This window comes from Pogoniulus pusillus, chromosome 13 (genome assembly GCF_015220805.1).
Source record: "Pogoniulus pusillus isolate bPogPus1 chromosome 13, bPogPus1.pri, whole genome shotgun sequence".
NCBI classification, from domain to species: domain Eukaryota; kingdom Metazoa; phylum Chordata; class Aves; order Piciformes; family Lybiidae; genus Pogoniulus; species Pogoniulus pusillus.
This window is the reverse complement of record NC_087276.1, coordinates 29,889,866-29,901,718: the sequence shown is the minus strand read 5'-3', so window position 1 is coordinate 29,901,718 and position 11,853 is coordinate 29,889,866. Positions and strand designations below refer to the sequence as shown.

The 11,853-nt window shown below is 44.5% G+C and overlaps 1 protein-coding gene across 2 annotated transcripts in view; it reads right to left on the bottom strand.

Moving 5' to 3' along the window:
• Positions 1 to 1,349: 1,349 nt before the first annotated feature.
• Positions 1,350 to 11,853, bottom strand: part of TECPR1 (tectonin beta-propeller repeat containing 1) — a 28,072-nt gene continuing 17,568 nt past the window's right edge. For both annotated transcript variants that reach the window (XM_064153749.1, XM_064153750.1), the window contains 9 exons: positions 11,022 to 11,118; positions 10,569 to 10,648; positions 10,191 to 10,247; positions 6,983 to 7,157; positions 6,079 to 6,214; positions 5,656 to 5,748; positions 4,526 to 4,632; positions 3,625 to 3,744; positions 1,350 to 2,769 (listed from right to left, as the gene is read on the bottom strand). In XM_064153749.1, the coding sequence (XP_064009819.1) occupies positions 2,575 to 2,769; positions 3,625 to 3,744; positions 4,526 to 4,632; positions 5,656 to 5,748; positions 6,079 to 6,214; positions 6,983 to 7,157; positions 10,191 to 10,247; positions 10,569 to 10,648; positions 11,022 to 11,118 (1,060 nt within the window). In that variant the 3' untranslated portion in view covers positions 1,350 to 2,574. The remainder of the gene's footprint in view (positions 2,770 to 3,624; positions 3,745 to 4,525; positions 4,633 to 5,655; positions 5,749 to 6,078; positions 6,215 to 6,982; positions 7,158 to 10,190; positions 10,248 to 10,568; positions 10,649 to 11,021; positions 11,119 to 11,853) is intronic.

The following is an 11,853-nucleotide window of genomic DNA, read 5'->3' as shown; positions in this document are numbered from 1 at the left end:
AGCAGAGCCCAACCCCACCTGGCTACAGCCTCCCTTCAGGTAGCTGCAGACAGCAATGAGCTCTGCCCTGAGCCTCCTCTGCTGCAGGCTGCACACCCCCAGCTCCCTCAGCCTCTCCTCATAGGGCTCTGCTCCAGGCCCCTCACCAGCTTCGTTGCACTTCTCTGGACACCTTCCAGCACCTCAACATCTCTGTTGAATTCAGCAGCCCAGAACTGGACACAGCACTCAAGGTGTGGCCTGAGCAGTGCTAAGTACAGGGGCTGAACAACCTCCCTTGTCCTGCTGGCTGGGCCTGAAGGAGAAACCAGGAAATTACAGAGCTGTCAGCCTGACCTCAGTGCCATGCAAGGTAATGGAGCAGATCTTCCTGAGTGCCATCACACAGCACCTACAGGATGGCCAAGGGATCAGGCCCAGCCAGCACAGGTTTAAAAAGGGCAGGCCCTGTCTGACCAACCTGATCTCCTTTTATGATCAGGCTCCCTGCCTGGTGAGGGTGAGGCAGGCTGTGGATGTAATCTACCTGGACTGCAGCAAAGCCTTTGACACCATCTACCACTACAAGCTCCTGCAAGGCTGGCAGCTTGTGGCTTGGACAGATTCGCTCTGACACGGGTCAGGAACTGGCTGGAGGGCTGGGCCCAGAGAGTGGTGGTGAATATTGCCACATCCAGTTGGCAGCCAGCGCGTTGTTGGATAGCCACGTTTGAATTGCTTGTGCTTTTGTTGGATAGCCATGGTTAAACTGCTGTTTGGGTACTTCTGCTGAGAAAGACAGACACCAACGAGCTGGAGAAATTTAACAGTGCCATGGATGAGGAATTGTGCTTCATTTTAAGAGCCAGTTATACCAATAGTGCTGCTATAAACACAGAGTTTAAATGCTTGGGGGAGTGAACTTCTGTCAGAGCTTTCTGCAAACAAATGCATTACTCCAAACAGTAAGCCCCAAATGGTGTGTAATAGGTAGGTACAGCTGTCCCCTTTCCCAACCACAGCTGCTTGTTCCACAGCAGTTTCTTGCTACAATGTGCTGCTTTCCTGAGCATGTGAAAAGAGATTTTAGAAGAAGCAGAGTTGGATTTTTTTTTTCTGATAAATTAGTTTTATTTTTCAAAGTCGTTTCAGTTCATAATCACTTTCCCTTTTTTTAACTTGCCATAGCAATGGTAGTGTATTTTTAAATCAAATAATGGTTTCAGAAGGCAAATATTTAGTACTCATAATTTATCTTTTGTTCACTGAAACCCAGATTTTTACAGTAAAGTAAGTGAAACTTGGCAATGCAGGGAAAAACACAAAGGTCCATTATAAAGCATATTCTATGAGATCAGTTTGACTGTTGGATATGTAAACACTGACTATGAAAAGAAGAATCCTTTTGATACAATGCAGGGAAAATACAGTCTTAATAATTCTCTAAAATACATGTGACAATTCTCTAAAATACATTTATTTGGACAAAGGACTGTGCAAGTTATGCAAAACCTATTACAGTAATCAATGCAAACGTTATTTGTAGTACTCCCACAAGATCTGGATAAAGAAATCTGTAATCACATACTGGAAGGATCAACAGGGATTCTTTTAAACAGTAAAGAATCTTGAATCTTCATTCACATTTGGACATGGAAACAGTGCTTCCCTTGGCATCAAAATACCAAATATTACTCTTTAAATACGTGCAAACAGAAATTTCACTTCTACAAATACAGTACTGAGACCACACCACACTGCTGGTCGTATAAAAATAACTCCATAAATAGTCACAGACAGAGAGGAGAAATGATTGTAAACTCTTGCCAGAGGAAAACCACGATGCCTTCCTGAAGCCATTGGCAGAAAAAGCTTTTCTTCAGTGCTTCCTAAGGACTGGATTTCAAATAAACGTTTCACATCATGGACAAATGGTGATAACCAAGAGGAAAATAGGGTGGTTTTTTTTTGAGAATAAAAAAGTGGTTTAGTGTTGGAAGAAGGAACAAATCAATCACTTAACACAAAGAACAGAGCTTCCTTCTGAACACACAGAAGTGTATGTTGGCAAACTCCACTGCTATCAGTGAAGTTGGTTTGCATTCCTACCAAATCAGAATCTTGAAGACTCAGGACGAGTTATGTTTGCAGTGCAGATCACTGAACACCTGTAATTCATTTAAATGACATCAGCATTGCTGCTCAAATACAAATCTAAAGGATTTGTAGTTGCAAGGTATGTGAATAAGAGAGAAACATAGGGAAGGGAACTGCAGTATTCATAAAAAAATGACCATCTGCAAAAATATTCACATTTGTATGACTGTGTAGCAGCTATGGCAAAGGGCCAGGGAATACACTGTGCTAAAAAGCTTGCCTGCTTTGACAAAACTACTAGCTGCACACCAAGTCACATTTTACACGTGATGTTGTAGGAGAAATCGGTATTCAAAATCCCTCACTGCAAAATTCAGTACAGTAAAATATAGTAGTAGCACAAAAAAGGTCATTTTTTTTTCTCCAGGCAATAAATACTTAGATTCTTTGTAAATTAGACTGACTACTGCTTGTTTGCAACATGTAGACAATGACACCTTAACAACTAACAGCATTTCTGTCCAATTCTTGACTTTCACTGACCATCAGAGAGGTTTTAGAGTGTTCTGTTTTCCCTTTACTCTCATCTTCTCCACCCTTTGATATTTCAAGGTTTTCCTCTGAAGTGTCACGTGCAGTGGCCCTAGCTGCTTCAGTTGCATTTCCTCTGACTGTAATGTGCTCCCATCCACCCTGTAAAAGATTTGATAAAGAAGTACAAAAGGAGAAACATCACCCTGCAAGTTTGGTATCTGATGTGATGCTTTATGTACACTACTGGTTTATACTGTTTTGTTCTGGGGGTTTGTTTTGGTTTTGGTTTTGTTTTTTTTTTCATGAGGAAAGTAATCCTGCCCTGTGCAGAATCAGGGAAAAAAAAGGTTTATCATAGGACAGGTTTATCATAGAATCAGCCAGGTAGGAAGAGACCTCCAAGATCATCCAGTCCAACCTATCACCCAGCCCTAGCCAGTCAACTAGACCATGGCACTAAGTGCCTCATCCAGTCTTTTCTTGAACACCCCCAGGGACGGTGCCTCCACCACCTCCCTGGGCAGCCCATTCCAATGGCTCTTTGTAAACCAAAACACAACACAATGCATCATCTCCCTGTCAGAGAAGGCACCTCGGTAGTAAATTTGAGACTAACAGGGAATTAAGATAAGCAGTTGGGTGTTAATTCCACCATCTGAAAACAGGGCAGAACTTTGAAATAACCTTTCTCAAAGCACTGAGTGTAGTAGAGGGAACAACCAGAAGGAACAACCATCTGCAGACTTGGAAGGAAGCTGTTTTTTAAAAGTGGTACTTTAATTTTTGCATTTTAACTTTAAAATGAGTACTTATCAAATACAAGTGAAATATTTTCTAGTTGTACCTACATGGCCCATTATATTAACCTGAAGCTGATTTAAGGTATGTTTCCTGCAGGAATAGGCAAGCTTTAGAAAGCTAGCCAGCTGCAGCAGGATGGCACTTTTCTTTTTAGCATGCCCACAAGTATTTGGATATCAAAATTCCAGGCAGTGTTACACCCCCAGCACTCACCCCAATACCATAATCCCATGAGAGGCCCTTAGGTTCCATTGGCTGAACACCAATCCGATGGCAGACGGTCCCACAGCTCAAACTATGACTTCCTTGCACTTTGTCAGCTATCACCCAGACCTTGAGAAAGCAGAGAGGCAAGAAAATGTGTTCTTTGTGCTGCTCCTCTTAGACACAAAAATTCTAAGTCTGTTTGACCACTTGAGAAATTAGCCTTGACCTCGAAGAGGCCAAAACTGCTGTATTTAAGTCAGAGACACACCTAACCAACCAGCCAGATACCCATTTATAATGAAAGCACTGACAGACAGTAAGACTTGGCTGGAAAGAGATGAAATACATAAAATGGCCTCATTAATAAAAAATAACAGCTTAACAAGGCTTTCTACAGGAAAGGGCTGGCTGTGTCACTGGTCAGTGGCATGACTTTTAGAACTGTAGAATCAGTCAGAGTTGCAAGGGCCCACAAGGATCATCTAGTTCCAACCCCCATCATGGGCAGGGACACCCTACCCTAGAGCAGCCTGGTCACAGCCTCACCCACCCTGGCCTTAAAAACCTCCAGGGATGGGTATCTCAACCACCAAACTGGGCAACCCATTCCAGCCTCTCACCACTCTCATGCTGAAGAACTTCCTCCTCACCTCCAGTCTGAATCTCCCCACCTCCAGCTTTGCTCCATTCCCCCTAGTCCTGTCACTCCCTGATACTCTAAAAAGTCCCTCCTCAGCTTCTTGTAGGCCCCCTTCAGATCCTGGAAGGCCACAAGAAGACCACTTTTGCCTTATCAGGCTTCCAGCATTTAGACCACCACCTTGTGGTGAAAGAACATTTAATTACTGAAGCATGTTAAGCCTGTTTTATAATAAGCTAATGAGACAGAAGGAAGCTTAATACCCACCTGGTCCAGGGGCCCTACAGACATTTTACGGATGTTATTTGAGACATGATCCCAAGTAGAGCCTTGAGGGTAGCTGGGTGTGATGCCTTGCCTGTACCAAAGATTGCCTGTGAAATAAACAGCCCTGGTTACAGCTCAGGCTGTCAGCCTTGTGTAAAGCAATAGTCACCAGCACAAGAAGTCAGTAGTTAGTGCTCTGTGTTCTGTGGAAGTGCTTTCTGGTTTTGCCTAATGTGTTGCAGCAAAGGACAATGAAGTTCCTACTCTGGAGTTTATAGTTCTGTAGTTATTCTTTATAATTTTTCTGCAAACCAGCAAATGCTCTGTTTTGTACAGTCTCCTGAAGGACAACAGTTATATAAAGAACTATGCCCTGGAGAGGGACAAGTGAGATTGGGATCTCTGAAGGAGACTGGTATTAGGGGCTTGATACTTTTACAAGTGGATGCTTTGTTATTTACCATGTGGTGATTTGCAACAGGAAGGTTCACTTCTGCATGGTCTCTGCTTTCAGACAAATCCTTCCTTGCAATTCTCTTCTTTCAGATTCATCCATCTCTTCCCCCACACCCCAAAGTATTAACAGAGATTCTGGACTGTTGCTATCCAGCATACTGTTGTATGGAACAAATCGCCTCTGAATATGAAATACTGCTCCTCTTGGAGCAACAGCAATCTACACCCAAGTCTTCAAACCCAGTCATCTCTTTGAATATGAAGTACTGCTCCTCTTGGAGCAACAGCAATCTACACCCAAGTCTTCAAACTCAGTCATCTCTTTGAATATGAAGTACTGCTCCTCTTGGAGCAAAAGCAATCTACACCCAAGTCTTCAAACCCAGTCATCTCTTTGAATATGAAGTACTGCTCCTCTTGGAGCAACAGCAATCTACACCCAAGTCTTCAAACCCAGTCATCTCTTTGAATATGAAGTACTGCTCCTCTTGGAGCAAAAGCAATCTACACCCAAGTCCTCTAATCCAGTCACCTCTGAATACGAAATACTGCTCCTCTTGGAGCAACAGCAATCTGGCTGCAGTAGCTCTGACTTGGCCACTCCTTTTTCAGTCAGTCTGATCTCTACTGAATTATTTTGTTGTACTATTGATACAGATCTTACAAATCCTTACCATTTTTGTCCAACACAAACACAGACGTTCGGCCCACTGAGACTTGTTTTAGCTTTTGTTTCTGAGGTGAAGGAATGTGGTACCAGCAGTCACCTGAAAGTCAAAAATACTTGGGTAAGACATTGAGAAAACAGTCAGGTATGAGCAGTCTTGGGAATGCCTGCAGCTGAGATACAGAGGTGTGCAAGAAAGCTGGGAACGACATTACACTTAAGACATTTTTTACTGGCTTTCTCTTTAGAAGCAAGCACTTCAAATCATGGAAGTGCAGAGCAAATTAACTGCTATGGTTAACATAAGCACTATTCATGTGCACTGTTTACACAGCTATTGGAAAGGATTTGTCTTTTTCAGACATGACAGTGTACTGAGCTTACACAATGTGCAAGACAAAGACTGTACTGAAGAAGTACAAGCCCTTACCTGCAGGTTTTTTTGGAGACACTGAACCCCGATAGAAAGCAGAACCATCTCTGGCAATAGCCCACACTTGATAAAAGGCTCCGATTGAGATGGAAATGAAGGGCTGGTCTGTTCCCACGTGCAGCCAGGATGTTCCCTAACAAATCGGGGAAGGTGAATTCTGAAACAATGGCTAAAAAACTCCCCACCAAAGCATCACTGATTCTTGCCAAGTAGGAAAACCCTAGGCAGTGAAAAAGAGTCTGGGAAATAATTGTTACAGAACGGATGAACAGAACATTTGGATATACAGAGCTTAGCAAATAGCTGTGCTGACAAGTAACAGGGCCTACCTGTCCCTGAATAACTGGGCTAGAGCCCTTTTGGGGTTTTTATGTCTTGGGTTTGATTACACTGAGCAATAATCTCACTAAAATCAACTGACATGGGGTTTCAGAATCTAGAGTCAGCTCCAGGCCCAGAAAAATCCGTGGATAAGTTCCTAGTGATGTGAACAGGCATTAGATGGGGACTGGAGAGAAATTCTATCCCTCAGCAGTTGATTTAAAGGGGATACTCACATTATCAACTACTTAAAATACCGGTGCAGAAAGTGGAAGCAAAGTGCTTCACAAGATATATGGGGGGCTGAGAGGGGCTCCTGCAAGGGACGTGGCATGAGCTGAGGTGGACGGTGCAAGACAAGTGCTAAGGCAAGAACTGTGGCAACAAACTGCAGTAGAGTTGGTGGCCAAGGACTTCCAAATCTGGGGCAGGAAAAAAGCACAAGGTGCTTTGAGAGAGGACACTGCGTGACTGGGTGTACTTGCACACTCACATTAAGCTGTATAATTACATCACAGTGCAGTTTGTATAATTACATTAAATACATCAGCAAGACAGGAAAATAACCAGGGAGCCTTACAGCTGGGCTTTGCTGTGTCACTCCAAGCCTGCAGAGCACGTCTCCTTTGTCACTGATTGCCCACAGTGCTACTGCTTCTTCATCATCTGCATCTGAACTGGGAATGATGGAGATGTCCCACAGGGTAATTGGAGGCACTTCCAGCCATGGTCCGTTGGTGACAATCTTACATTTTCTGAAGCACAAAAACCCCAAACCAGTCAGAAAGGCATATTTGCTCTAACTGAATTTGTTGACTTCAGTGCAAGCAATCCTGGAGTCTTTTCATTAAGCAGCTACAATAAATGTAGTACTGAGAGGTGCTTACAAGAGTAAGTTATGTTTTGAACGTTACCATATTATTGATTTCTCAAAGCTGCTGGGTTTTTAAAAAGTCACTTTATAAGATCTAGGCCGCCCAAGATGCCTGCAGCTTGTGCTACACTGCTCCTTAGCTTTGTAAAACTCAATGGGTAACAGCAAGCTGGGCAATGACTGTGTGACCCCAAGCCAACAATCCCATTGCAGAGAGAACTCCACACTTACAGAATCATAGAATCAACCAGGTTGGAAGAGACCTCCAAGCTCATCCAGTCCAACCTATCACCCAGCCCTATCCAATCAACCAGACCATGGCACAAGTGCCTCATCCAGGCTTTGCTTCAACACCTCCAGGAAGGAGACTCCACCACCTCCCTGGGCAGCCCATTCCAATGCCAATCACTCTCTCTGGCAGGAACTTCCTCCTAACATCCAGCCTAGACCTGCCCTGGCACAACTCCAGACTGTGCCCCCTTGTTCTGTTGCTGCTTGCCTGGGAGAAGAGACCAACCCCAGCTGGCTACAGCCTCTCTTCAGGCAGTTACAGACAGCAGTGAGGTCTGCCCTGAGCCTCCTCTGCTGCAGGCTGCACACCCTTAGCTCCCTTAGCCTCTCCTCACAGGGCTATGTCCCAGGCCCCTCACCAGCTTCATTGCCCTTCTGTGGACATGTTCCAGTACCTCAACAGCTCTCTTGAATTGAGGAGCCCTGAACTGGACACAGTACTCAGAGTGTGGCCTGACCAGTGTTGAGTACAGGGGAAGAATACTTGCTTGCTCCTTCCTCTGTCTTGGTTAAGAGAATCATTTTACAAGCAGTCTTTTTGGTGGAGCCTGTTAGAAATTTATGTGGCATCCTGAGGTAGGCAGAAATAAGGCAGCTTTAAGTCAGAGTAAGGAAGATCATTCTGGGAATGTGCCCTATTTTTCCTGTGGAAACTGTAGAGAAGTAGTGCTATCTATTAGGGCAACTTTGCTAGACTCTATCATCCCAGCAGCATCTTGTGAATGATGAATGGTCTAAAAATGTCAGAACATACTTCTTCACTTCTGAAAAACTGCATCCAGCCCTCAGCTGTTCCCTGCTTGTTTTCAGTTTTCAGCTGATAGTTAAAACCAGAGAAGATGTTTAGACTTGAGAGTGTTTCTCAAGTTGCTTCTTTTATGTCAAGTGACCGTTCTGAGTGACTGGATATTGTTTGGTTTGTTGCACATCCTGGAACAGTTTGATGCTTCCAGACCTTACTTCAAACATTTTTGTACAAGGGCCAAAATTGTGGTCTCAATAACAAACAGAACAATGTGTAACTAAGTTCACAGCAATGTTGTGGCACAGCTGTTAGATTCTCTAGTGCAGAAAGCATAGAAATGATGGGAAAACAGCAAATGCAGAGACTTTTCCTGCTTAACAGAACAGACTAGAACATAGTGGCAGTCTGCCATTTCCCTGCTCCCACCTGAATGCAATGTGCTGTCACCTGGATGGGGTTACCTGTTGCCTAGAATGGACTATGGGAGTTCACAGAATCATAGAATCACCAGGTTGGAAGAGACCTCCAAGATCATCCAGTCCAGCCTATCACCCAGCCCTAACCAATCAACCAGACCATGGCACTAAGTGCCTCATCCAGGCTTTGCTTCAACACCTCCAGGCACGGCGACTCCACCACCTCCCTGGGCAGCCCATTCCAATGCCAATCACTCTCTCTGCCAACAACTTCCTCCTAACATCCAGCCTAGACCTCCCCTGGCACAGCTTGAGACTCTGTCCCCTTGTTCTGTTGCTGGCTGTCTGGGAGAAAAGCCCAACCCCACCTGGCTACAGCCTCCCTTCAGGTAGCTGCAGACAGCAATGAGCTCTGCCCTGAGCCTCCTCTGCTGCAGGCTGCACACCCCCAGCTCCCTCAGCCTCTCCTCACAGGGCTGTGCTCCAGGCCCTTCACCAGCCTTGGTGCCCTTCTCTGGACACCTTCCAGCACCTCAACATCTCTCTTGAATTGAGGAGCTCAGAACTAGACACAGTACTCAAGGTGTGGCCTGACCAGTGCTGAGCACAGGGGCAGAATAATCTCCCTCGTCCTGCTGCTGCTGCCCACACTGTTCCTGATCCAGCCCAGGATGCCACTGGCCCTCTTGGCCACCTGGGCACTGCTGCCTCATCTTCAGCCTACTATCTACCAGCACCCCCAGGTCCCTTTCTTCCTGGCTGCTCTCAGCCACTCTGTTCTCAGCCTGTAGTGCTGCTTGGGGTTGTTGTGACCAAAGTGCAGAACCCTGCACTTGGCCTTGTTAATCACTATTAATACAAAAGTCAAATTACCAGTTGAAACAATTGACCTGGTATGTATTAACATACCTAGACTCTGCTATTCCTTAATCCATAAGGAAAACCAGATACAGAGAACAGCTGGCTTTATGGATACCACAAAATGTAACAGGTTGTCTACCTGTAAAGGCTTAAAATTAAAGCCATAATGCTAAGGATCATCAGGTTCTCTGCTGGACATGGGTTATTTATTGCAGGTTTCTTTACTATTGCTTTTGTTGGTGAGACTTCTCCACTCACAATGAAAGGAGACTTTAAGGGAAGAGTTAGCATTCTAGTTAAAAAACATCTCTCTTTGTCTTGGTTACTTTAAGGGAAGAGTTGGCATTCCAGTTAAAAACATCTCTCTTTATCCTAGTTACTTTAAGGGAAGAGTTGGCATTCCAGTTTAAAACATCTCTCTTTATCCTAGTTACTTTAAGGGAAGAGTTAGCATTCTAGTTAAAAAACATCTCTCTTTATCCTAGTTACTTTAAGGGAAGAGTTGGCATTCCAGTTACAGACATCTCTCTTTATCCTAGTTACTTTAAGGGAAGAGTTGGCATTCCAGTTAAAGACCTCTCTCTTTATCTTAGTTCCTCACCTTGCCCAGCGCCTCCGTCGGACAAAGTCTTTCATTGTCTTGTGACCATGGTAGGACCTACCAAAACAAATTTAAATAGGTGTTCATGAGGAAGTCAGAGTTTCTCCAATGTCAGTCCCAGCCTGAGAGCAGTGTCTGTGTATGTGCCCACCAGACATACCTGCTGACTTTAAAATACTGGAAGTACAGTTTGCTAAGCTCATTTTGCTGCCCTACCTCCCTGGTAAATGTCAGTGTTAGCATCCCCATCCAAAGGGAGAATTTGAGGCCTGCTTGTCCCTGTTAAAGCACAGTTCATGTGCAAAATAGCAAACAGAAAGCAAGGAATTAAGTGTGAATTTTCCCTGCTAGGATTTTAAGTAGAAGGCATCTCCTTACGCTGGAAAGTCTGCTGCATACTGCCAGCCTTCCCGATCTGTTCCACCTGAGGTATTAAAATCAATGTACCAATCGGATACCTGTTGGCAGAGGAGACAGAAACCAGCACAATCAACACGTAATGTATCATGAAAACAACCTCTTTTCACCTTTGAGAGTGCAATGACTTGGCAGAAACCTTCTAATACTTGCAATGTTAATTCATACAGAGTTTCCTGCTTCTTCTTCATTCGGTTAAGAAGGATTGCAACAGAAGGCTAAGTTCCACACGACAAAAAAAACCCACTCAGTGCTTAACATTCATTTGCCCATGGAAGATTGTTGCTATCCTATAAATGGGGAAACTGAGGATAAATATTACAATAAATCCAGGAAGAAAGTCTGGGTCACTTGAGGCCAAGTCTGGCTAAGCCTTGCTTTCTTAGTCAAAAAGATTTTGAAGGCAAAATTTACCCAAGACCACTGTGGAGAAGGAGGCTTGGTATTGGCTTTGGTACATTCCTGCAGGCCAGATGCATCACTCCACATGTATCTGTCCGTGGGCAGACCTCTGTGGTGAAACAGAGTGCAAGGAATGCAAGGTCATTTACAGCAGCAAATTTAAAGGGCAAGGGAAGAAAAGCCTGCTCGTAGCACTTCCTATCGCCATACACAGCGTTCATTGATCTCTGGACTAAGAAATACCTTGTCAGTGATGAGGATAGTGAGAAAGAACCTGTACAGCTGCTTCCAAACTTGAGGACTGTGTAAACTTTTCTCTGTAGAGTGATATTCCTCACTACTATTTGAAATGGCAAAGTGAATCCTAAGTTTCTCTGGCATAAGCACCCATGTATATGAATGCTTGTTCAGCACTTTTGTCTGACCCTACTATTCACAAACCAAATATATTCAGCACAGAATGTATATGAATCATAGAATCATAGAATTGACCAGGTTGGAGGAGACCTCCAAGATCATCCAGTCCAACCTATGCAACCAAGATCATCCAGTCCAGCCATATTCAGTCAACCAGACCATGGCACTAAGTGCCCCAGCCAGGCTTTGCTTCGACACCTCCAGGCACAGCGACTGCACCACCTCCCCGGGCAGCCCATTCCAATGCCAATCACTCTCTCTGGCAGGAACTTCCTCCTAACATCCAGCCTAGACCTCCCCTGGCACAACTTTAGAACTCTTGTTCTGTTGCTGCTTGCCTGGCAGAAGAGACCAGCCCCACCTGGCTACAACCTCTCTTCAGGTAGTTGTAGAGAGCAATGAGCTCTGCCCTGAGCCTCCTCTTCTG